We start from the raw sequence: 26347 nt of genomic DNA on the forward strand, positions 1-26347 counted from the left end.
TAGTGATTAACACACCACTGTGTGATTTGCAGAAACTGCCAATAATCCAAATAGGTCTTGTTTTTGGATCGCATGGTTCGATGTGAGATGTTAGTTTTTTGGAGTGGGTTTCTGAACGAGTTAGCGACCGAACATTTGATAAAGTTAAAGTAAATCACACATGGAGCAAAAGTAAACAGATATTTTATAAATCTAATTAAGTGATACATCAGTTTGTTGTTGGCATATGCAAATAAATGCACTTTTTGTAAAAAAAACTTTCCAACATCACAGTAAATTACTGTAATCACCAAATGTAGTTAGACAAGAAATGCAAAAAAATAGCAATAGGCTATGTGTTCTGTTCTAAATCATATATTTATAGTATATACAGAGGTATTAATACAATGGATTTGAAAATACGTTTTTTTACATCCTGGGTTTAGTTTCCACTGAACGGCACTGAGCCAGCAGGCTGTCCTTGAACACGATAATCACATATAAACAGAGTTCCTCAGAAAAAGCTTCGTGTCACTGGAAGCTGAAGTACGTCAGATAATGAGTAATATTTGCCTGTCTCAGTGCCAGACTGTGCCACACATTTGGTATCAGCCTCAAAGTATAATTAAGATACTGAAAACATATAAATGAGTGTTAATCCTGCCATTTTTCCCTTAAAATGATCTCTATTCTGCAAAGGACTATAAGTGAGATGAAGTCAGGCTCGTATTTCCGTGACACTTGATATTCTCCAACAACTGGAACCATAAAATCATCACAGGCGAAATTGTGAAAACAGCTGAACTCAGCCTGAAAGCTGAAGCAGATACAGGATGCTGGAGCTGTCTGTTAAATATCCCAACACTTCAAGGTCTCTCCTCTCTCACCTGAGCCTGTCTTATGTTACTGCCTTGAGCCGGCCTCATGTGTCCAACCTCTGGCTCTCTTCGGGATTCTTCTGTTGGCTGATTGCTTGGTGGGAGGTATGTCCTGCGGACCTTTTCAGGTGGATAGGCACTTCTTCCTGGCCTATGCTCCCTCCTTTGCGACTTTTATCCTTGTCTCTCCTTATCTGAGATGTCCCGCTGCTGCCCTTTGACGAGACCGTCTGGCCTCTGAACAGCTGTGCTCGCTGCTGACACAGGCCCACCTTACTGAGAAGGATGAATATGTCTCCCCTGAAGGCTTTAGTGAAGATGGCATAGAGGAACGGGTTGGCACAGGAATTGAGCGGGTAGAAGAGCACCAATAAAATCTTGGAGTTGGACACGGTGATGAGCGGCCGGTCCAGCACGGCTGATATGGCGTAGAAGGAAATTGGTGCCATGCACAAGAAGTCAGTGAAGATGAGGACAGCCATGCGCTTGGCAATGTTGGTATCCTTGGATCCGGAGTGGTAGTGAGGGTTATGCACCGTGCAGTAGATCTTGAAGTAACAAGCACAGATGATGAAAAATGCTAAGATGTTGAGGACGAGCACTGACATGATGTAGATCTGAGCCGCTGCGGACTCGGTGTCCATGGGGAGGCAGATGCTGACCTTCTGGTAACTGCTCACGCCGACCAGTGGGAGCAAGGCCAGGAGGATGCAGAAGACCCAGCCGCCTAGCATGACAGCCGCTGCGTGGTGCAGGTGCAGCTTGCGATCCAGCCGCATGGCAAAGGTGATGGCGTACCACCTCTCCAGAGTGATCGCCGTCAAGGTGTAGACGGACAGCTCGCTGGCGAAGACTGTGAAAAACCCAGCAAGTCCACAGCCGGGGCCCGTCTGCCAGTCTATGGCGTGGTTGAAGTATTCGGCCCGCGTATGGAGGTCTACAGAGGCGATGAGCAGCAGGTAAATCCCCATGCACAGATCTGCAAAGGCCAGGTGACACATGAGGAACCGGGAGACTGAGAGCTTGTAGTGGCTGGTGAGGAGCACCAGGAGCACCACCACATTTCCCAGAACAGCCAGCAAGCTCACAAACCACACAGACACCCGCAGGAAGCCAAAACCCATTATGTCCTCACAAGGATTGAACTCATCGGGCGCCGGTGCGCACGCCACCTCCTCTCCCTCCTCGCACACCACATAGTCGTAACGACTGTCAAACTCCTGACTGTTGTCCTCCTGGGGGTTCTTTAGGGTCTCTCCGAAACCCACATCCTCATCTGGGTGGCCTCCAAAGTAGGCGTGGTAGTGCAGGCTGCCGTGGACGTCACCGCTCTTCCAATCTTGCTGGGCCTCTCTGTGATCCCCGTCTTTTAGCTCCCGGTCCGGGAGTGTTTCCACAACACTGTCCTCCTGGAGGGACGGCATGCGCAGGGGCCCCACGGAGCGCTTTTGATGCTGGTCATACAAAGCAGTAAGGTTGCAGATGATGTACTCCAAAAAGCTGAAAAACACATGCAGACAAACGCACAGAACATTGAGCCCATAAAATAATGATGCAGTCATCTTTATATCCACTTGAAGGAAAAGGGAATCCTGTTTTGAGAGCCATTACTAGTCTGGCTCGACCTCGTTCCTACAATAACAGCAGTGAGTGACACTAATTATGGAAGCACTGTAATGAATTATAGGTAAACACGTCAGGAGAGTTGATTCAATCCCTGCCAACATCTACATCATGCAAGTGCAGCTGCTGCCGCACGCTGTGGCGGATCATCCAAATACACGAAATTCAAGGACTACATTTTTCATGCTGCCTTCTACACTCCACCAGCTACAAAAAAGAAGAACTGACAAACGCACCCTCGCTTCTTTTTAAGGTTTTTGAAGCCGCAGCAGTGGCTCGGGTATGTCAGGTTGGCGACGGTGAGGTGCTTAAAGGTCTTGATGGGTGGCAGTTTCTTGAGGGCCCAGGCATCACGTGCCTTCAGCTCCCGGACAGAGTCCATCCCTGTGGTTGGCAGGGAGGTGATCCCTGTTTGGGACACGTCTCTGAAAGACAGGTGGGGAATAAAAGACCTCAATTTTGGCCAAAAGAAAATGGTTATTTCCACCTGCAGTAATTTATATTTGTTGGCACGTTATCTTCTCGGACCTCCTCAGCTTTCCACATGCACAAGATGGAGAAATAAGCAGCAAGACAAAAGATTTGACACTGATTACAACAGACATGACATGAAAAGGAGGAACTAAGGTGTAGGTGGGTTGCAAAGAGGCTTACAGAGGAGATTTAACACTTGGGTGTATCGAAGGGATCGCCATAGATCTAGATTTTTGACCTTATTAGTGGCAGACTGGTCATGATGGGAGAGTGTGCGGGATGCAAGTCAGTCACACAGCACAGACGATTCAGAAACAGTTGGGGAGAAGGCCAAACAAATGCTCTTGCCCAATGGTGGGCTCTGTTTTCAAAGGTACCTTCGATATCTCAAATATTTGCTATATTTCCACTCTGCTGCTGCTTTTCTTTGCTGGAATTTACATTAGGTCCACAGTCTGTGGAAAATATGGGATTTAAACATTGTTTTCCCCCACAAAAATCCCACACATCTGTGGGGCTATGAGGTTACTCAAGAGGTGATGCAGCCGCGTCTTGGATAACACTTTGAAAATGGAATTACCAAATAAGACATTATGAGCTCAGAGGCTGCAAATGAGGCTACGTCCGTGATACAGCTGATAACATGCAGGTAAAAAACTCTGTATCCCATAACATAAGCATGCTAAAATAATACCAAGCACAATACTTTAATCTCACAAAGTGAAAGAACAACACTCGGCGACTTTCAAGTCCAGACTTTGGAACAGACATACTTTGAGCAACCCAGAAAAAAAGCTAGACATGATGAGACCAGCGAGCTCACGGATGGATTAAACAACACCCTGCATCTGTTTCCTGGAGTGAACTCCTTAGCCCATCATCTTTAAGTAATTACACGCGGTATTTCTCGCACTCAGCTGTCATGCCAAAGCCAGCTCAACCTCCTCGGGATGAAGACGTCCAGGGAATTGACAATTTCACCAACATCCTGCGTGATCCTGTTATCAGGACATTCCAACCTACAGTGCCGCACACGCCCCCCCCTCCCTCCACGGGCCAAGTAGAGTCCAAGCTCCGCTTTGCTGTAGTTTCCTAACCCTACATTGCTCCAAGTCATCAATTCATTTAATTAAATCAGATGTTTTCTAAGAGTTCATTTGTTCTTTTTTTAGTCCCGTTTGCTCTCCGCTCCTCTCTGTCCTCTGGTCTCTCTCGTGGGGCTCGTTGTGAAACGCCGTTTTAAGAAAAGGAAACAATAACAAAAGAGGAGCGCAGACCCTGAGAGTGTTGGTCCGATTTTGTCATTTCCAGATGTTTCGCTCATGACCTCATGGAGGTGACCTAACTCAGGACATGTTCCTCAGTGGAATAGAGGAAGAATACCTGCACACAAAACCAGTTTACCTTAGCAGACACTTAGCAGCTAGAGCCGAGCCACAACAGCAACCGGATAGCTGTGGTTAAAGGTGTTTGCATCAAATGTCCTTATATATGAGGTCACAGCAAAAAAGAAAACGGTATCGGAGAAACGTCGGAAGTCTCTCCATCACATGCTCGCACACAATGCGTGTCAGGTTTCCTGGTGAAAGGCGCAGCTGTGGAGGAAGGATTTTTCCTCTGTCCTGTTTCACAGACATGTCTCATCTAGTCCACACACTGTGAACGAGCACATTGCTGAACTCTAACTGGACTTACCGTCAGTAACTTCCTAAACAGGGCTAGTGCTAAACAGTGTTGGTCAAGTTACTTGAAAAAAGTAATCAGTAACTAATTACTGATTACCTCCCCAAAAAAGTAATCCCGTTACTTTACTGATTACTTATTTTCAAAAGTAATTAATTACTTAGTTACTTAGTTACTTTTTAAAAACACGATTTACAACCTGAGTAGGTGATAAAGCGATAGATCTTTCAGCCCAATTCTACTTTTTCTGCATAATCCATCATACAAAATGTAATCAAATGGAAAAGTCTCTTTTTTTTAACTTGTTTTATTAGTTTTAATCTTTTAACTTTATGCATCAAGCAAAAATTTAATTATCTGCAACATTCTCTGACTTGAATAAATTAGTTTAACATTTAAAGCTATTTTCTGCACATTCCAACACATAAAATAAATGTTTTTTTGTGTTTACACTCAGTCTTTCAAATAGATGCAAGTAAAACACAGCAGAAAATAAATAAAGTCAAAGACTCAGCGGTCCTGTTGCTCTATTTTCACCTGTAAAGCAGGAGTGGGGTAGGCGGAGGTTTACCCTGGTGCAGGTGTGCCGCGGTCAGTGGAAGAATCCGCGAGTTTCTCTGTGAGTTTCCCATTACGTCGTAGCTACTCGGTGCTTGTTGGAAGTTTAGGGGTTTTTTTCGCTGTAAAAAGAAGTTTTCTTCCCACGCACAGCGGACACTAATGTTTTTGTCACTTTTTATGGAATCAAACTCAAAGTAAGGTCAGTACTTCCACGCTTTAAACGCTGCACGCTCATACTCTCTCTGCACTCGATATATGATCCACTGTTGATCTGCACACAGCTGCTGTCACGAACGTCGCACTCGCTTACGTCACTGTCGTGAGACATTCTCGCAAAAAATATCACGGTTTTAGTAACGCAGTAACGCAGCGTTCCTACGGGAAAGTAACGGTAATCTAATTACCGTTTTTGCAATAGTAATCCCTTACTTTACTCGTTACTTGAAAAAAGTAATCAGATTACATCTCTGGTGCTAAATATCCCTCAAAACGGTTTGCTGTGGGTGTGTTTTCTAATCTTTGTTCTGTTCTGTCTTTTCATGTTTTAAAACCTACAGCCATATAAAACCGAAAGTGCAGAGATTAATAACAAGTATGATTCAGTGCAGAGAGGTCTGTTAACATTATCGCCAGTTCTAAAAGTTTCAGGTTGTGTCCTTATTTACCCAGAAACAGAAGAAAAGTGTGAAAACCTACGTAGACGCTACGATTCAGGAGCTGGTAGAATCACCTTTAAAAATGAAAGGTAACCATTTTCTGTATGACTTTGTGAGTCTTTCACATTGCTGTAGAGGAATTTTGGCCCCATCTACTTGACAACACTGATTTAGTTCATTGTGATTTGCAGGTATTTGTTTATGCACAGCTCTCTGAAGTCCCCAGTATGCCTGCAGCGTGGTCGCTTTGATTCCATTTATGCTCATCGTTATGGTGCAGGTGGCAGATAAAACCTCTACATCAGCGCTAACACAGGAACAGAGAAGAAGTCAAAACATGCTCAATCATTCAGGTAAGGAAATCCCAAAAAGATTTCAGACTGAAAAAGTCACTTGGATGAGTGATGAAACTCTACGTCCAGATGAACAGAATCAACTCTGGGAGTTTATAAACACCTCATTTCCACTTTAGCAACAACTGCAGGGGTGGGAGTGATGTAAGGCTTAAAGGTAGAGGTGAGGCTGCTTTAAAAACAGGGCTGCTGGAGACCAGAAATAAATGGCTGACGTCATGTCCATCTTTTATATACAGTCTATGTTATCAATATGCAATAAAATATTATGCAATAATAAAAAATATATATATAAGTGTGTAGAAGTACAAGGAGTTGATGAGAGTGGCTCAAATTTTCAGGTACTCACAGGAGAATGGGGCCGCTGATGGTTCCCGCAAAACATCTGTCATCCATCTCGGTTAAATACTTATTCCTGTGAAGGTCGCTGGACAGGAAAGCACAAAATTACGTTTTTTCGAGAGAAAGAAAACCTGCACGTTGAAGTCAGACTGACAAAGGTGAGGTGCGGGGTCATATTTCTCTTGTCTTTAGGGTCAAAACATCACAGAAAACGTCTCACTTGCATTGTTGATTCAAATTCGAAAGTATACGGTTTGACGGTACCTACTTCTCACCCTTGTGCACATCTCCCTGAATCCCTTAAATCTAATAAGGATAATAGACATGTGAGGGATGTGTTTGTCTTGGTCAGGCTGTGCTGGGATCAGTTCTCCCCTCAGCGCAGATCAGGCGCCAACACAAACACCCGTGTGGTAAGACTCACTAGTTACCGACCAATGGCTTAATTGGGCTGTTATAAGGACGTGGACTTGAGTGTAGGTGTTGTAAAAGAGGAGAGGGGTCTTAGATTAATATCATTAATATCTCATATCCTGACTATGCAGGATTCTGGACCAGAGGTGAAAAGCAGAAAACATGTTGCGACAAGGAGGGAAAAGGCGATATTGTTACCTTTTCTCTGCTCGGTGATTTATGAGGTTATTGAATGCAGGAGCATGAAATAGATTTCTACAAGCCTGAGGACTCGTGTCACCGAGTATTTGGGAGAAGGCCACTCTTAATGCAGACTTCCTGAAAGACATATTTGGAAACATATTTCCCCGTGAGAGCTCCTCCTTGCTAATCAAGAGCTGGACTTTTTGAGTGCATATGAGAAGGCCCAACTATGATCCTTCTGTAGCGCAAGTTTGGGTAAGGAAATAGACATCCCAGATGTCAGAAAGTGTTAAACCCAGGCAAAATGCTGCATAATCTAATTTGTGGGAAAATAGAGGGCCAATAAACTGTTTCAGGGCCCCAGTGACAGATAGTTACACAGATACGCTAAAAAAGACTTTTAAATCATTGTTTTGATTATTCAGTGTGATAGCGTCTGAAAGTGATGGGAAAAGGTTTTTTTTGCTTTGTTGGTCAGAGTTAAGAAGGTTTCTTTAGCTTCTCAATATTTTAGTAATAATTTAAGTAATCACTGTTGTTTCTTTGCCTAACAGCTGTTCATCCAACCCAGTGGGTTGGATGGCTGGTGGCGTTCCAGTGTTTCCAGTGCCTGTTAACTCTGTGTAAACACAGAGGTCTAACACAGAGTTAGGGGTGTTTGGTTATCTATCAGCATTAATGAATTCCTAGACCTTTTAACCCTTTAACCATCACATCTAAGGTCCAAACCCACACCCCTTTGTTTCGTTGTTTTTCTTTCTTTGGGCTTCAGTAAAGTGCTGACAGGTGGAACAGATGATGATGATGATGTCATATGCGCCACCAGCTACAGGTTGAGACATCCGTCACCTTGTATTCTTCAGATACATCTTAAGGCCTTTTTCCCCTCTTGTGAACATGTGTGCAAAGTCCTCACCAACATCCCACCCAAAAACCATCTACCTTCAAAGAAAACCAAATGCAGCACAATGAAATCCAGAAACCAAAACCCTCGAGCAAGAACAGAGAACTAAGAGAAAACAACAGCATGCATTGTGGTGCTCCATGCTGTGAGGACATCCCCACTCCGAATAAGGCCACCTAAATCAGGAGCCCAGACACCCCAGAGGACCAAAACATACAGGGAACACCAAGCTGCAGTGGACACCAGGGTGTCGAGCCCGAAACATGCAGGAAGGCCCACTGAGACCCAGCAGGGCCCAGACAGCCAGGAAGAGGAGCCCACAGCACCACAGGAGCCAAGGCACAGCGAACAGACCCAAAGCCCCGGAAGGACACCAGCCAGGACAACCAGGGTCCAGGGAAGAACCCCACTCTCTCTAAAAGTTTTTCTTGTTAAATTGTTCTTCTCATTTAATGAGGGGTTCACTTAGAAAGCAGATGATGGCTAACCTTAAGAAAAGTGCACATTCAACAAAACATCTTTTTTTCAGGATATTATCTCAGATGGACATGTTCATGTAACCGTTTCAGTCATCGTCTCTGTTTCCTGTGAGACGCTAACATTCAGTCATGCTGTGCGTGCAGGATTGAGTGATTTCCTGCTGTCGTTTCAATGTCTCACCATGACACATGGCACTGTGGTGTGAACATTATTACTGTAGCAGCACAGATATTAATAAATACAACTCCAGTTTACTATATCAGTGCACATAAAAGGCCCTGACTAAGAGTGAGGAGGATGACAATCTGTGAAGAGTGACAGGAAAGCAGAGGGAGAGAGGAAGACATGCGGCACATGGTCGCCTGCTCATCCCAGCGAGATAAACCAGCACCCAGGATAGACTTTTTCAAAGAGTTTAAACTGATCACTTTGTGTGGTGAAAACCACATAAAGCCACCTGATGAAAACAAAAACTAGCAGGAGAAACTAATGTGAGAGCTGCTTCAGCTAAACACTTCTTGGAAGGAGTTAAAAAACAACAACAACTTTGCTCTATTCCTCTTTAGCCGTAAAACCCTCTCTGTACACTGATAATCAGGTGGTTCTTAACACACTCAAAATCTAGTTTCACTTTAATTTTGTAATGCCGTCTTCCTCGGGTCCTCTAAGCGACAACCATTTGTTTCCCCCTTCACTTTTGGACTCGACATTCTCAGTGTGGTGTGACAAGGGTATAAAACAGTTCAAACATTTATATGTGGATGGTGTTTTCAATAGTTTTCCCAAGTTGTCTTCTCATTATAATCTCCCTATTACCCATTTGTTTCGCTATTTTCAAATTCGAAATTTTGTTGCCAAGTGTTTCCCAAATTTCCCCTCTTTACCTCCAGAACAGCAGTGGGAAACTACGTTATCATTTGTTCCTCATCACAGAGGAACCATTTTGAAACCCTATGATGCTATTCTGTCTTTTAGTAACCACTCTAATGTTAAGCTTTAGCGTACATGGGAAGGAGAACTAGGAATTCGAATACATGAGGAGTCTTGGGAACAGGCTATAGCGAGGGTACGATCTTCCACCTCCTGCGCTCGTCTTGGACTTATTCAATTTAAGGTCATACACAGGGTGCATTTCTCTAAGTCTAGACTTTCTGAATTGTATCCAGAAGTGGAAAATAAATGTGATAAATGCCACGGTTCTCCTTGTCACCTTAGCCACATGCTTTTTCTGTGTCCTGAGCTACAAGGTTTCTGGACCGGGTATTTTGCTATTATGTCAACTGTTCTTGGGGCAACTCTTCATCCTTGTCCTCTGATTGCTGTATTTGGGATTCCTGTTCGCTCGCTTACACTTGATTCCACACAAAAGGACATTATTGCCTTCACATCCCTACTAGCGAGACGTCTAATATTGTTGCATTGGAAGTCTGTTAAGTATCCTACTATTTCCCGGCGGCTTAAAGATGTCATGTTTTTTTTAAAACTTGAAAAAATTTTGTCTTTGTTTTAGAATGCGTTGTTTTTTTTCATATATATATATATATATATATAAGTTTATTTACTTAGGAAAATGAAGAAAGGTTGATTGTATTTCGGTAACTGCAAGTACTGTTGTTTTCTTTTTCAATAAAAATATTTTCAAAAAAACAAAAAACAAAACAACAGTGTGGAGGCACCTGGAAATCAGCCTGACAGGTTCAGATGAGTTGTGTCTGATAAGGAGATACTGCTGCTGGTGGAGCTTGTTGCTAAGCAATGAAATTAAAGGTATCATTCGCAAAAGTCCCTTCAGTACAAGCAGAAGAGATGGAAATATCGAGATGAGACAAAGGCTGTATTTTCTTTTATTTTGAAATGTGCATTTCACATGGAAAGGTTAAAAAAGAAATACTGCACTAAGAGAGACGCTGCGCTGAGGAGCATCTGTCTCACAGTACCAACCCTGACTTTTTGAGCAGTTACTATCACACACATGCAGCGAGTGTATCCTCCTCAAAAGTAGTAAAAACTAGAATACGTAGGGGCAAAAACTACACTCTCCCCAAACAGGTGCCAGTGAAGCTCAAGCCAGCAGCTGGTTATCTTGAATTTGGCCTAAAGGCTGGAAACAGAAGGGAACAAATGAAACAGTACCAGTGTTGTTGTTTCTCTTCAGCTTTTATAAAGTTTAAATGGGACAGTTTAGATTTAAAACCTGGCAGACAAGCTGTTTCCTTCTTACTCTTTCCGTTCTTTACTGCGTTGGCTGTAGCTTCATATTTACCTTACCATTCACCATTAAAGTCTGGAAGGCATGGGGGGAAAAAAAGCACATTTCCCAAAATTCCCAGCTCTATAACCAGTCATACCAGTTTTACTTCAGTGTGGTGTTCAGTCGCCAGAAATACTTACACTTGATCTAACTTTGTCCCGTTGAAGGCATGATGTCGTATGGATCTGAAGCCGTTTCCATACAGCATCCTGGAACAAAGCAATAAATAGTAACATCGAGAAAAAAGGAGAAGGCACTCATCAGGACTTGTCTCCTTCGGTTTAATAACCAAGCTGGTGAATGAAAATACTTTCCACATGTTGATCCTTCATCCGCTCCTCTGCACCAGTGACAGATGAGTGGGGCCTACTTGTTTCACTTTTTATGGTGAGACTTGTCTGTCCGTGCAATTTAGCGGTTCTTAAACCCAACATTTACCTCACTTCCCTCATTCCCAAATCCAACCGCATGCATGTGATTGCCCGTCAGTGGTGGGTGAGAGTGATTGTCCCGTTGTGCTTGTTTTTGCTATCTTTGTCAGCTCGAGTGAGGTCGGGGTGAGGACATGTTTTTAAAGTGAGGTCATTTTGCACGGCCCCCATTTCCTCTGGTGGCTATTTTAAGGTTTTTGGTTGGGTGAAAACAATGTTACAGTTTTTCTTCTATAAGCTACATGCAAGCGTAACATATTAATATGGATTTGCATCAGGTGTGCGATTGAGCTTTTTTAATACAAAGCATATATGTGCATCTGCGTGTGGTCCCCCCTGTGAGTGCGGTTCATATAGCTCACACTGTCAGCACTTCGCTGGTGATGCCACAGAACGCGTTGGCTGGGATCTCGGTGATGTAGGGCTGATCAACAATTTCCCTGCAAAGGAAGACGGAGAACGGGCAGGAAATGAAGTGGTGTTGTAAATAAATGCCTTTCACTGGAAAGAGGCATGGGGAGAAATGTGGTGTTGATGATTGTTTCGCAAGTGTTACAGCTGGGTAGGAAAATTAGATTTAGGAAATAAAGGAGCTGACTGAGTGGGTGAGGACAAAGAGAGATGAGACTGTTGTGTTCCAAATGACTTGCCCAGCCTTGTTTTGTGAAGTACAAAGGAGCATTATCAGTCTTTTCATTCTGTCTGCTTTGACACACAAACAATAACCACGAACCATGAGATGCTAACTTTTCAGAATAAAAACACTACATTATTCTGTCAACAATGTAGCAAAGAGAGGAGATGATAATGGCCAAGTATCCTTCCAAGTCTTATTGATTTACCATATTATAGTAATCAGTTGTGTTGATGTTCAAAGTAGGAGTTTTAAGAAGCAACTTACAGGATGAAGTTCATGTCGTTAGAATGGATGTTGCTCAAATCAGGGAAGAAAGTGAGGCCAGTATTGAAAATCCCCCTGAATGGCACAGAGAAGGTTACATTCATCAGTAATTGATCACCTTTAAAGGGGACCTACTATGCTCGTTATCCACTTCCTGGGCTCTAATAGTGTTTTTGCATCCTTGATACTAGATTTTTGTGCTTTGGTGAAACCATTTATTTTACTCTCTGTCTGAAACGGCTCATTTTAGCTCCCTGTCTTTAAGCTAACTGCCCCTCACTACCCACAGACTGAAACTACAGACAGTATAAAACACTGATGTAGCTTCTGGGTCAGAAAAACGATGCCAATGTGGAAATGCCTTAAAGTTACAGTGTGTAAAATCTCATCACTAGATGTCCACTGTTTACCTCGACTGTCAATATGTCTGTTTGCTCAGGAGGAGGCTGTAAAACTTGTGAAAGGATACGAAACGATGAGTGACTCACTTCGATGACAGGATGTTGAGGATATTGGGAACCTTTCCACTGTTAGCTGCTGTTGGCCGGCATCAGTCACCTTATCTTTGAAGTGGATCTAACCTTGTTATTCTGACACTTACTGGTTACATTTTTTTAACATTGATAAAAAGTTACATCTGTTTCGTAAATTTCAGTCATTCAAAATATAAGATTATCTGAGGTATGAAGCCACACGCTTATTGGTGCATGAGTTGTCAATCACAAGTAATTAGCCAATGAGCGTGCAGTTTCACAGTCAGACGTTCCTGCTTTCTGCAATGAAAATGCTGATGGTGGAAACACGTGACTTCAGAAACCAATTGGTGGAGTCACAGTAGCTGTGTCCATCTTTTATACTATCCGTGATTTTAATACAAACAGGGCTGTGTGCCTGAGATGATCATATTTTAGATATCCACTCTCACTGATGTCAGCGCCAAGAGCAGAAAACAACCCTGTGAGACAGTGTTTAGAGCACCCTGACCTCGCAGGGATTACTGTGACAGGTGCAAACCTCATTATTTGAACATTTGGGCCATGTGAGCTTTCACTAGTCTGCTATGTATGACAGAAAATAAAGAAAACCATTATACGTCCACTTTAAAAGTGCAATGCATGCTACTCTCATTATTGACTCTCTGCTGAATTCATTATAAATGCATCATAAAGTGAGAGGAAAGAAAAGACAGACTGTATCATTTAATATAAACAGTCCTTAAAATATAAGCTTTTAATAGCCAAGTAGAGGCAATGGGCTTTTTAACAGAAGCTAACCATGAGTAAAGACATCATGTCAAACTGCTAAACGTTGGCCTCCTGAAAGGAAAAATGTCTTGACTGATCCCCCCCCTCATGTTTTGACTTCACTCTAATGTTGACGTTTTTAAAGACCTGTTCTAAAAGTACTTACAGGTACTTGAGCTCTGGGAGATGTTTAAAGGCTTCTGGGTCAATGTAGGTCAGACTTTTCGCGTTCCGAATCTCACTGAAAGAGCAAACACGGAGAGGTGTCAGCTGCTGCCAATGTGCTCACCTTTGAATCCAAACGAATGCAGAGCATAGGTAGAAAACGAAGGTGTGTCGACGCCATGATGATTCAGAAACACACGCGCTTTACAATCTTCAGACCTGCCGAGGGAACAGAGCAAGGTGGATGCAGTGAGCAAGAGAAGGGAAACTTGGTGCAGACAGCCAGGATCGGAAGTAAAGTCCAATTAGTGTTTCATTAGTGTGTTTACTCTGGTGCGCCCTGTGCTGCACTGAACTCTTCTCACTGCTGTCTGAGGCCATGAGGTGATCTGGAACGTGTATCCTGGCCTTTCTTCACACGCCTGGCAAACCTCATTTAAAGTTCCCGGGTAGATGAGGTTCATCTTCCCAGTGCTGTTGTGTAGAAACTCGGGGCTTACAGCAAAATATCGGAGGCAGTTAAATAAGCAAATACAACTTTTCCATAGTCTGTTAAGTTGGCTACTAAACTGATGAGTGGCAGCATTTCAGTGGGGCGAGGAAACCAGGTAAGCTGAAGAGTCGGAGTCTTTCTTATTATCCTTTGAACTCCAAAATCGGGGTCGGGATTTGATTTCTTTTTACTTGGATTACTGGTCGATCAAGTTTGTGTTTCTGTGGGTGGTCCTCTTTTCTTTGTCTTTGGCGGGTGATGTCAACCGTGCAATTTGCGCTGTTGCATCGAGCCTAAGTAAAAACTAGAACTGGGTTTACATAGCCAAGGTAAACGGCACAATCATGACAGAGAGGAAACAGCTCTGCCCTGTACATAAAAATAAAGGACACACGGAGAAAATGACATTTTAAGCCAAGAGAAGAGAAAGAGGTGTTATTCTGGTCACTGACAAACACATTGATTTTTTTTTTTTTTTTTGGCCACTTGGGGGCACCAGCACAAACTATAAATACTACATTTACAAATTATCACCGTAATTTCTCAGTTAACCTGCAATACACTGACAAAATGTTTTTTTTTATTCACTTGTATTCTGTTCTTTGGTTCCCAGAATTTCCCCCGCTGCTCTTCCCCCTGGCTTTTCTTAACCCCAGACTGAAGGATGCATACTGCACTCTAGCCCACCCTTTAAACTGTGCTCAGTCATGGCATGCAGTTCATACACTGGTCGAACAAGCCAGACTTCGGGGATCAAAAATACTCAATCATGGTACAGACCTGATTATACCATCTGTGTTTCTCTATGTCTTATGCTGTACAGCCACACCTCCTTTCTTTATATTTTGCTAGGAAAATGGGAAATAGGTGTAGTGATTTATTTACATGTGCAAATGTAAATATAAAAACAGTATATAAGGCAAAATCAAAATGATCCCTCACTGCTTAAATAATATTGAGGCTCAGACTTTGTCCACGACTGATAGTCTTCCATTGTGTGTTGTTATATTTAGGTATGCTTTGGCTGCTTTGGCAGAGTGTTTGGGATAACTGTCATGGAGTATCAAACCCCGATGACACCTGTGAGGATCCACACAGGCTGAAATGCAGCCCTGAACCATGACAGAGCCTCCACCGTGTTCACAGATGGTTGCAGACAGTCAGTGCTGTTCCTCTCCTGACTTGACAATTTCAAGTCAGGAGAGGAATTCTTTGATTTTCAGTCTAGTTCTTGTGTAATTTGGCATAGCGCCTCATTTTCTCCATGTTTCCCCTCCTTCAGAATGGCTTCTTGACAGCCACCCTTCCACTGAGATTATTTCTAATGAGGCTTTGGCGAACAGTAGATTCGCTGACAGCTGAAGGGCCAGATGTATCTCTCAGGTCCTGGGTCAGGTCTTTGCTGTTTTCTTAAGGACATGACTTTCAGATGCTGTTCATCAGCTGTAAAAGCGTTTTGGGCCTGCCACTTTCTTTGTACTCCATTTGCCCCAGTTCCTTACATTCTTAAAGATACACTATGCCAGGATGTGCCATGTTTTCATTGGATATTCCCTTGTTGGTGGGAACATACTATTTTATGCCCATCAGACATTTTTCATAGATTCAGCTAAAGAAATGAGAACAAATGAAACATTTTTCTGACAGGCTGCTAGTAACAAAGATACAATTTAAAATCACTTCCTTGCTGAGTGTCTGTGAAGGTTCTCAGTCATCCAGGTCATCGTAGTCTAAGGAGCTTGGAAAGGAAGCCGTCTGGACTTCTTTAAATTGCTTGAAGACGTTTCACCTCTCATCCAAGAAGCTTCTTCAGTTATGGGGTCAAATAGTGGAGAGTCCCAGATTTAAGCCCTGTAGTAGTACCCCACCCCCCAAGAGGGACAAAGGACCCCCTAATGATCCCCTACCTAATCACATGAGCCAAGGTGTGAAAAAGGGTGTAGGTCACAATCAGCCAGGGTTTCGGGTGAGCTCATTGTGAAACCCTGGCCCCACCCTATCAGGGCCCAGGATGTGAGTGGGCGTTAAGGTGTCTGGGAAGATGTCTGTTCAAAGATGGTCACTCACAGTGGACATAAATGGCTTCTTTCACTCCTCTTTCAAACCATCTGTCCTCTCTGTCCAAAATGTGAACATTGGCATCCTCGAAAGAGTGTCCTTTATCCTTAAGATGCAGATGGACAGTCGAGTCTTGTCCTGTGGAGGTGGCTCTTCTGTGTTGTGCCATGCGCTTATGAAGTGGCTGTTTGGTTTCTCCAATGTGGAGCTTCTTCAATGAGAGGTGAAACGTCTTCAAGCAACTGAAAGAAGTCCAGACGCTTTTCTTTCCAAGCTCCGTAGACTTCCTTGCTAAGTCTGTTATGTGTAGACACAGCACAGGTTTATCCCTTAAGTTAGGTGCCTATGCTTGAATTATTTCATAGGTACAAGGACTGGACTGAAAATTATTTAAAAAGCAGCCAATGTCCAAAGAAAGGCACTGAAAGAAAGCTTGAAGAACTATTGCTCAAGACACTATTAAAAATTACAACAAAGTCCTGCTCCTTGGAACCAAAACATAAAGGAATGAAGGATGGCTCGGGACTTTTGCACAGTTCTGTAGCTGTACATGAGGCACACGATGAGCCAGAGCAGTGAGCTAAAGAATTCCAGTTCAGTGAGTTCAGACCATAGTTCAAATAAAAATACTGATTAGCACAGCTTTAGCCTTTATGTGGTAAAGACCTGTGTTTTCTTTGTGCCAAACAAGAGTTTACACTTTCATAAAAAAGTCATATCCAGACTGAAGCAGCGTGAAAGTTTACATATGAGCCGTATAGTTCGAGTGTAGCGTTGAGAGATTTCAACATTTTTACCTCCCTAAAAAACCAAGTATTCATCGCACTGGTAGTTTCATGTTATGGTGGCACAAGGGAAACTTTATCCAACCCCCTCTGAATTCTTAGCTCCAATGGCAAGTCCTTGATCCACAGCTGCTGTCGGCCTCAAGCAGCCAACAGGAAGCAGAGCATTAATTTGTGTCTGACCCTGAAGGAAACCTGAGAGAGATGCTATTATCTTATGGATGGCACTACACCACACCAATCAGCGGCAAATAGGCCCCAGAGATCCAAAATACACCCCCAGAACACACATACAACCCTCAGCTAGCAGCTTGAATTATTACTTCTGTCTGTGTTTTGATATCTGGATTTCAACAGCTAATAAGGAAAGAACTCGGATAGAAAAGACATCCAAATCATGTCGAATTAACTTTTCTAGCTGTTAATCATAATTTCCGTCTCAAACGACTGCACACGCCCGCGTTTTTTAAGAGTGGAAACAAATTGGCATGTGCACAAGCTCCTGTGTTACAGGATGCTATACCTTGGAACAAATCATTCACATGAGCAGGAAGTCTTGCAGTAATATATGAAGTGCTGGGAGGTGTTCTGCTGGAAAGTGTGTGGTCCACGCAAGACACTCAGCCATAAATCTCTATCCCATAATTGAGAATAGAGTGCACCTTGCTAGACTTTTTCCCCTGAGCTGCTTCAACGAGAGCTGGAGCATGAAGAAAAAGAGCAGAGAAGCCAAACACTGGCTGCTGTTTAGCCTCTCTGCTCTAACATCTTATTAGAGCGAACTCAGTAGTAGCTCACCAAATACATCCAAGATAATGAGTTATTTCATTGAATTGAATTGTTTATCTAATCTGCATTTAGTATTCCCACAACAGGGTTATTTCTTTAGCCTCATGAACTGGCAAAAGCGCTCTGATTACAAGTGGCGAGCAGTGTGAAAGGGAGAAATAAGCTCCTGTCTTTCCCTGCTTTCATTTGCTGCTGGCAAGGTTCAAAATTAAGCAGTTTTTTCTCCCGAGAGAGAGCAAATGGAACAGCTTGATCAATAAAGATCAATAAAGAGTGTGCCCTTTTCCTTTAGTTACTCACATGTGGGTAATTTTCCTCAGGCTGTAAAACGAGTGCTTCTCCAGCCTCTGCAGCGTCATGTCCACAGATATATATCTACGAGAAATAAACAAAGCTATCGGACAAATTGTCTGTGTAATATAAACATAAACGACTTCTTTGTAGCACATGACTTTAAAGAATGAAGGTACTGTGGTCGTGTTAGGAGGGGGGAAACATAAGACATGTTTTCACAAATGAGTTTGTGGCTCCAAAAATCATCCTAAAGCCTGAAAGTCTTTCCTGAATTTATAAGTCCACCTTGTGTAAAGCCTCCAAAGTCGTGGGTAATTTTACAGGCATGCCCCTCGCATATACATTACTTAGTCATCAGTCACTCGGCTGCATGCTCTGAAAATAATCACTTACTTTTTTACAGTTATTATGAGTTACTTGATAAAACACACCTCTGTGTATCTGAAAATATAATTGACATTTTATTGATTTTCTGTCCTGAAGTCTGCCTGTTCAGAGTCAGTCGAAATGCTGGCCGTGTGCACTTTTGTGTGGTTCAGGCTTATAGAAAACCTCTCCTCCACACATCCGTCTCTCTTTATGCATGACTTGGACGCAGATGTGGAACTCAGCAGCTGAGGATCAAGGCTCAAGTGTATATTTTACCTCAGCACAAAAACTCCACCTCTACACCCAAAAATCTCTGCTGGAATACCTAGGCCATGTCCAAGCCCTGCTGTGGTGGAAGGAGAAACATTCCTATTGCAGGAACGCATTAGCTCTTCCAGCTCTGATTAGAAGCCAGCGGTGACACTAAACAGAGAGCATATCGTCTGCTTGAGTGAGAGACAAAAGGGAAAGGGGTGGCTGGGTGTGAGGGGAATAACCTGCACTCACATTCTTGAGATGTTGACCACGTTGGCAAAGGCATCCGCTGGCACAGATGATAGACGGGTCTCAAAAAGCCACCTGGTTAACAACAAACAAACAAAAAACCCCATAATGATGAATATTTAATTTGTCACAAAAAAGTTTAATTCCAATTTTACTTGTAATTTCTTTTGTAATTGTATGATTAGATTACATTTAATGACATTACAGTAAGTAGCCAGAGCCAGCACGTCACTTTGCTAAGCTAAGTTAGCTCAAATTAGCTTAGCATAAAGATTAGAGATGTAAGGAAAAAGCCTGGTTTAGTGGTTATTTTTACACTTCAGTTGTTTTGCAGACTAAACAAATGATAGAAGATATAATGGACAAGTGATTTAAAGGTGGTTTTGTTACCTGTGATAAAAGTCAGAGAAGTCTTTCTCTATTTTTTCCAGTATTGACACTTAGCTAACTATACACAAAAGAGATGCTCATCTGCTATCCCTTTCTATTCCCTCCATCCCATCTTCTGTCAGCAGCAAAGTCAGGAGTGCATTTCCCAAAATAGCAGTTTATTTACATATTCACATTTCAGTTGAAAGAAAGAAGGAAACAAACAGTACAGGCAATGAGGGAAAGAAAGCAATATCACAAAGTCCAAATACTAGCGGGTCTCCGGAAAAAAAGAGAAAAAGATGAAATCTTTCTCTGAAGATAATGGGGAAACAGATCCCCCCTGAAGGAACAGAAAGGAAAACAAGGACATGAATGTAAGCTGGCAACCAAATCAAACAATGTCTGGGTGTGTTTATGATGTTTCAGAAAGTGTAGTGTGCGAGACATTAGAGTTCAGGAGATTTAATGGGTAAGTTGTCATGAAGGAGAAGAAAACAGGTGGAAAGTTCTTAGGAAATAAAAGACCAAGACTGAGAACTAAAAAAAGCTGGTAAGGTATGTGATTCACGTGGAAGAATAGCTAACGGTTAAACAATTTTTATGTTATGGGGAAAATAATGGAATCTGAACCATTTTAAATATATATATATTTTTAATTTTGTAAAAGAGAGAATCTTTTAAATGAAATTTAAAACACTAAAAGAAAATATTTCAAAATAAGAAATAATTTCAGAATGGGATTATGGGAATTTTGTTCTCTCTCTCTTTTTTTTTTGATTCATAAACTTTAGCCTTTAGGCTTTAGCCAGAAGATGATTAGCCTATTAAAGAAGTATCTTTAAACATTCATGGCGAAACATCTTGCATGGTTCTACTTAAACGTCAGTGCATGGATGCCTACCTACAACAATTTACCCAGACTGAACTCAAATCCATCACATACACAATCAGACAAAGCAGGTCCCACTGAGACTAGAACTCAGATTGCTAGATTCAAAGGCCAGAGTGCTAACCATTACACCATGGAACCATCAATTCGTTACAAGAAAGCTATGTGCTGGTATGGATGTTGGTTGCACATATCTTTTTGAGACTCTTCAGAGGGGACGTGTCATCCTGTCACGATGTACCTCATCAAGCAGGCTAGATTTATTGAGAAAGTATACAAAAAATATTTTGAGGAACCAGTTGGTGACTACCTAGCGACCAGTTGAGACCACCTGGCAAGACAAACTCTTTGCAACCTTCAGCAATCAGTAAACGCCAAAACATTTAAACGGCAAAGTGATTGTCAGGGGGTCGCCCACTGCTCGCTAGCCTTATGTGACTGGGGCTTAAACAAAACTACGAAATGGGCGGTGGCTATGTCCAGGAACATCGAACAACAATATATATAAAAAAAATGTAAAAAAAAACCACGCACATTAATAGATAGGGTGTTGTCATTTTTTGCGAAACAAGAAATGTGTTGACATGTGCTAGTAAATGAAATGTGTTATTAAAAAGTGCAGTTTAGCCTTTTTGACATTAATCAACTAATTCGCTACTTCATAGGAAATAAATGAGTGATAATAATCATTAAATCTTTACACCAGGGCATCATCTAAAATGTTCAACCTTTTCTTTAAGGACACACGACCTTGCAAATAAAAAGTGTTATTTCTTTCCTTGCTGGAGACTTTATTGCGGTGGACTTCGGAATCATAACATAATAATAGAGGAATGGGATTAAGATGGTATCCACATGTGTTGCTGTCATGTTATATTCCAGGCTCATGGGATGCACATTTAGAGTTTGTTCCACCACATCCTGATTCAACTAGCAACAGTGTACGCAAGCATTTGGGGAAAAGAACATGACTCAGCCAAAGCCAGCATCTTCACGCACCTTTGGTTCATCAGGGGAACAAAAGACTAATTCAGAGGCTGAGATTTGGCCGATGAGTCCGCATCACGCTCGCACGTGGAGCGGGGTTGTCAGTCTGCAAACACGGGCGCACGGCACTCTGCACGCACTCTGACAAACTCAAACAAACACAGCGACACAGAGCAGACCCTGACACCAAACACCCCGCTCAGAACCACGCAGTTTCACCGCCACACTCCAACCAGAATGCATTTTCCCTCAGGAGTACAGGGAGAAGACCGGTGAGGCCATCTTGAAGGGCTTAAGGAGAGAATTACTACCCCAATTTGTCATTTTGGATAGAAAACCTAAAAAACAAACAGGCTGGGAATTGACTTTGAAGTGGGGAGAGGCCACATAATTCACAGTGGTGTCAGCGCCCGATTGACAACATAGCTGTGTTTACTATGAGCTCTCTTTAATTTTGTGCGTTGGCTGGTAGAGAGGCTCTGTTACATATTGTGCTACAAACCTTTCTCCAGATGGAATCGTTTAAAAAAATAAAAGTTCCATAAAAACGCAAGAGTGTCCACTGCACACTTGCTTTCTGACATTTACTTGTTCAGTCGTGTCTTGCAATAGACACGTATAGAAGCGCTGTTAAAAAAGTGATTTGTTTTCTCATAAACACGTGCAGAAATTAATGCACCACTAACAATTTCCACTGCATGACCCATTGGTAGAAATGAATGGCTAGTAAATTGTCAGTGTTTCCATTAATCGCATCTCATCACGTTCAACATCCTGCTTTTTCTCCTCTTGCATTAATCAGGGTGCTCATCTGTTACCATTCAGCAAACGGCATTAGGATTTCACTGTGAGGGGCTGTTTTATTAGACGTTGACTTGTCACATGTTTAAACTCTGATCAAAAAAAAAAAATCTGAGGTTTCTGAAGAACTGGAACTGCTGCGTTTCCATTGAAGTGTTTTTCCCTCTTAATTATTCGCAAATGGAACTCTTGGGGTGTTTGCAAAATGTGCTGTAAAAGGTAAATATTGTATTTGAATGCAACGTCCAGACGCAGGCGGGTGTCACGCTAGGCAGGCTTCTCAGCACGCCTGTGCTTTTCCTTTCCACCTCTCAGAGTCCCGGTGGCACACGGAGTAACCTCCACACACAAAGCACTCTAAACTCCAAGTATCCACATGTGCACTCTCGCACACACACACACTCAGACGGCTGCTTTGCAGTCCCATTTCGTTTTGTGGGAACTTTTACACGTTGTCCCGCACAAAACTATCTTTAAAATCTTTAACCAAACTCTTGTGCTAATGGCTAAATTAGCACAGAAAGCTTCAAGGCTTTTACCCACAATGGGACATTTTATAAAAGGTCATAGCTCACAGCTTCACAAATGTCTCAAAGGAAAGCTTGAGAAGAGTAAGTAACACACTCGATTGCTTTCTGGCAGAGATGAACAGATTGTATGGCTAAATTAATACCCCAGCGACTTCAGCTTAACTCTGTCCAGTAAAATAAAGGTCTGCAAACCAGCAGTTCAAAGGTTCATCAATTATAACGTAAGACTGTAAAATATTAATAATATGAATAATGATATGGTTTAGTTGTATAAACCGTACAAAAGCTCTATTTTGGCCTCTGCTTTTAAGCTACATTTCCTGGCATTAAGCTCTTTTATGCTTCAAAAAGCATATACGAATATTTAATTCTTAACTTTCAATTTCCCAGTTCAAAATCATGTAATGTGAGTGCTTTGAACTGAGTTTTGACCCTAAAATGAATACAAATTTTTAATAAGTACCATCCCTTATTAAAACATTGTTATAATGGCAACATATGTAGTAAATGGTATTGGTCTAACTCCTGAATTTCTATCACGACAGTTTCTAAGGAAAACCAAATGGTGAAAGACATCTCTGGCAGCAGCCACGAGGTGAAAGGCCAAAATAAACGCAGAGCTGGACCTAGTTGGAGTCGCAAAAAGTGGACAGTATTGGCCTGACGAGGGCATTGGGGGGGATTTGTTCCTCTGTGTTTGTCTAGGCTATAGGAAAATCTAACTTTATCACACCTCATCTGCTGGAACATCCCGCTCAATACCCGGTGTATTTTGGGCTTATTTGGCAGATATTTTTATCAGGAGCGCTGGCAGTGCTAGGCTGGGCAAACTGAACAAGAATGTGAAGAACATTGAGGACATCGATTCACGTGGACATATGAATTGAAGCAGTGACGGGGAGGTAATTTTATGTGATGGGTGCTGATGAAGGCAATGCAAAGTATTTGGAATTTTGAGATGGAGGGACGCTCTAGTAACTGGAAGTGAGGAATGGGGATTATCACGGCACAGCGCAGAGCCTTCTCCTGGGCTTTAGTGAACACTACATCAGGGATAGTTGGAAGAGGAACAGTTTAAAATATCAAATCAATAACCAAATTATAAGGTGTAAATATCACCGTTTATATCATAGCTTACTAGAAAATGTGGATTTTTCAAGTCCATCATGAAATGATAAGAACTCTGAGAAGGTGTGTTTAACCAGGCTGCTTTACCCTAAATGCTAACATTTCCATACTAACAATGGCAATAGATGCTAGAATTAGCATGAAACTGAAGGAGATAAGAATTATATTTATATAGCGAGTACTGGGGTGAAAAAAGAAGAAAAAGATTTGTGTATGATGATAGTGGACACATTCTAATAATTTGCTTGCCCAAACACGTGTGGTAGACAAAGAGAGTACATCAGTGTTGTTGAATTTTAGCCGACTGACCTGTGAGACCAAAACTTCAAAAATGACAATCATAGTAAGCATTCAAAGTAATAACCTACAGCACAGTAAAGTATATTAAGTCATTATTAAGTATTAGGTATAGTAACTGTTGAAGTACAGCGCAAGTCCTTCTACAAACGAGGTAGTTTTTTTTAAAGTTTTTAATTAAACTAATGTTTTCTTTCAGTTTTTACCAGGTCGGAGTTGCTACCTGGATAGAATCACTTGTCAAATCTTATTAAAACTGCTAAAAAGTTATTCTGACTTTACCCCAAAATAAGGTGATAAAAAGCTGTTGCCACTTTGCTGTTGCAGAATTATCTCAAAGATTCTTTGAGCACCATGTTTCTCCGTTGATGTTTCTGGCATATTATTATATTTAAAAAAAAAATGCCCACTTGGTTATGTTCCAGGTCATTACTAAAGTGCTGTACATCGTGTACAATTAAACGTTACTGTTTGCTGATTTCAGTGGAAATACCCTTTCTGATGTTTCCAGTGTTTCCACATCTGCGATGGAGTCCATCTGAGGGGCATGTGTTTCCATCAGTCAAGGCCACAGCAAACGGGTCGCTCTCTATTGCATAATTTTCACCCTCTACTTAAGCAGTTTGGGAAATGTAAAAGCCCTGCTACATTTTTCAGAGGTGATCCTTACGAATTACATCATTGGCTCCCAGGACAGATTTTGTTGGGGTCTCAGATAACAAGATGACTATTGTACTTTTAGTTTATTTATTTATTTATATTTTAACTTTTTACAGTCAGCACATGATTGCAACAAACTATAAAGCTTTTAGTGTAACTTTGCTTTGCTTCATTTCCCTCCTAAACTAGGACTTTCCCAGACAAAGCAAGATATTTAAAGATGTCACATTGGTCTCTGAGAAAATATTAGGAGTAAACTCCACTTTTATTTCCCATTTCACAGACAAGACAAGCTTTAGAAAAAGCAGTGCGCAGAAAATTGATAATGAAAATGATGATTAGTTGCAGCCTGAGCTGGCAGTGATGCTAGAGGAAACACTGTCTTTGCAAAATGAAAACAAGTGAGTGAATGTTGGCTTTTAGCAGTATTCTTGTCATTGATGATACCATCATCAGTGGCGGTTTAGCACTGTAAATTAATACAAGATACACACAGAAGCACATTTTAGAGGTCAAAGCAGAAAGTGAAAAAAATTATGTGAGGAAATATGAGCCTGTTATTGATTGTTAAAACATTTCTTATCACCAAAGAGCATCTCTGGTGTCTGCAGTACATTTGTGCCATGCAGTGGTCTCACATACAGGACCCTAACCTGAAAGCTGTCAGTACCTTGGTAGCTCAAACCCTCCTCAGACGTTGGTGTCAAGATTATTTCTTTCTTCTTCCTATCTCGAAAAGTCCTACAGCTGATTTACCAGAGCAAAATAAAATAAACTATGGACAAAGGCACACTCGATGTGGTATACATATAGCCTAGTCAGCAAATAGAGATCCAGCCATAAAGGTGATTTCCAAATATTCCAGTGCAGATGTGATTATTTTAAGACAGAGTGTAAAAAACAAATATTACATTAAAACTGATTAGCATGAACTTTTAATATAAAACCAAGAGAGGTTTTCACTCGTGTTTTGAAATGTTCTGTTTATATTATTTGTATAGTTTCAGGTTATAAAGGTGGCTTAACTGAGTCGTTTTAAATAAAACCTACTAAACTGGGGTCATATTATTTCACAATTAATCTTGTAATTGTTAAATGCATCTCCATGAAAAATGAAAATATCAGTGTTCTTTTTCATATGTTTTAAGGCTTTACAATAACAAATAGTCAAATACAAGTGACACAGACAACTGCAGATCACAGTAATGCTATAACAGACAAAAACGACACCTTGAAAATGAAAGAATAACTACTTAACAACATAGACAGTCTCAGGATCCCCTGGGTGCACTTTGGAATATTCATGCTATTATAATGATTTTTCCTCGGGGTTAGGAACACTTTACATTCACAGTGCTTGGAAGAAAAAAAACAAAAACAGCAGGATTACTTTCACAGACGCGTTTTGAACGCCTACTTACAGCGTCTCCGTGCTCGCTGGGAACCTGGGGAGAATATCAATGTCAAAGCAGGAGATAGTGAGAGTCTTCCACTCGGAGCACTCGCAGACGGCAGGGCAGGAGTCAGCCTCAGATGCAGTGCTGATAGGGAGGGTGACGAGCGTAAACAATGCGCACGTTATCACCTGCATGCTGACTGGCAAGTGTTGGGTTTCGATGGTAGTCCCCCTGAAGTCCACAGCCACAAAGAAATCTACCAGTTTGAGTCAAGCTGTCCCTAATAGCCTGTGCTGTTTGCTGTTTTTCATGAATAATCCTTAGAGTGACCAAGTGGAGCTGCACTGCACTGTTGTGCACAGTTTGCTTTACCGGGCCACAGGAGTTTTCTGTGAAGCTGGGGATGCTGTAGGACGGGCAGCTGCGGCTCTGGTGGGTTTGGAGGTTCTCTTCAGCTGCTGGAGGGGAGGGT

At 41.9% G+C, this 26347-nt stretch overlaps 1 protein-coding gene across 1 annotated transcript; it reads right to left on the reverse strand.

Annotated features, from left to right (window-relative positions):
- tshr (thyroid stimulating hormone receptor) lies at positions 1-26320 on the reverse strand. Its single transcript, XM_080883596.1, has 10 exons — positions 25900-26320; positions 18818-18889; positions 17948-18022; positions 13524-13598; positions 12114-12188; positions 11575-11652; positions 10922-10990; positions 6557-6634; positions 2717-2905; positions 1-2357 (listed from the first exon to the last, which is right to left on the reverse strand). The coding sequence occupies exons 1-10, from the start codon at positions 26067-26069 to the stop codon at positions 902-904; spliced, it is 2337 nt and encodes a 778-aa protein (XP_080739722.1). The 5' UTR covers positions 26070-26320; the 3' UTR covers positions 1-901.
- Positions 26321-26347: the final 27 nt, after the last annotated feature.

Source organism: Rhamphochromis sp. 'chilingali', assembly GCF_963969265.1.
Source record: "Rhamphochromis sp. 'chilingali' genome assembly, chromosome: 5".
Classification (NCBI taxonomy): Eukaryota; Metazoa; Chordata; class Actinopteri; order Cichliformes; family Cichlidae; genus Rhamphochromis; species Rhamphochromis sp. 'chilingali'.

Coding starts and splice junctions, on each gene's coding strand:
- tshr (XM_080883596.1), bottom strand. CDS start 26,069: ATGCAGGTGATAACGTGCGCATTGTTTACGCTCGTCACCCTCCCTATC. Junction 13,599..17,947: donor CTGAGGAAAATTACCCACAT/GTGAGTAACTAA, acceptor TTGCTCTTTCAG/TGAGATTCGGAACGCGAAAA. Junction 12,189..13,523: donor CTCCCAGAGCTCAAGTACCT/GTAAGTACTTTT, acceptor TGTGCCATTCAG/GGGGATTTTCAATACTGGCC.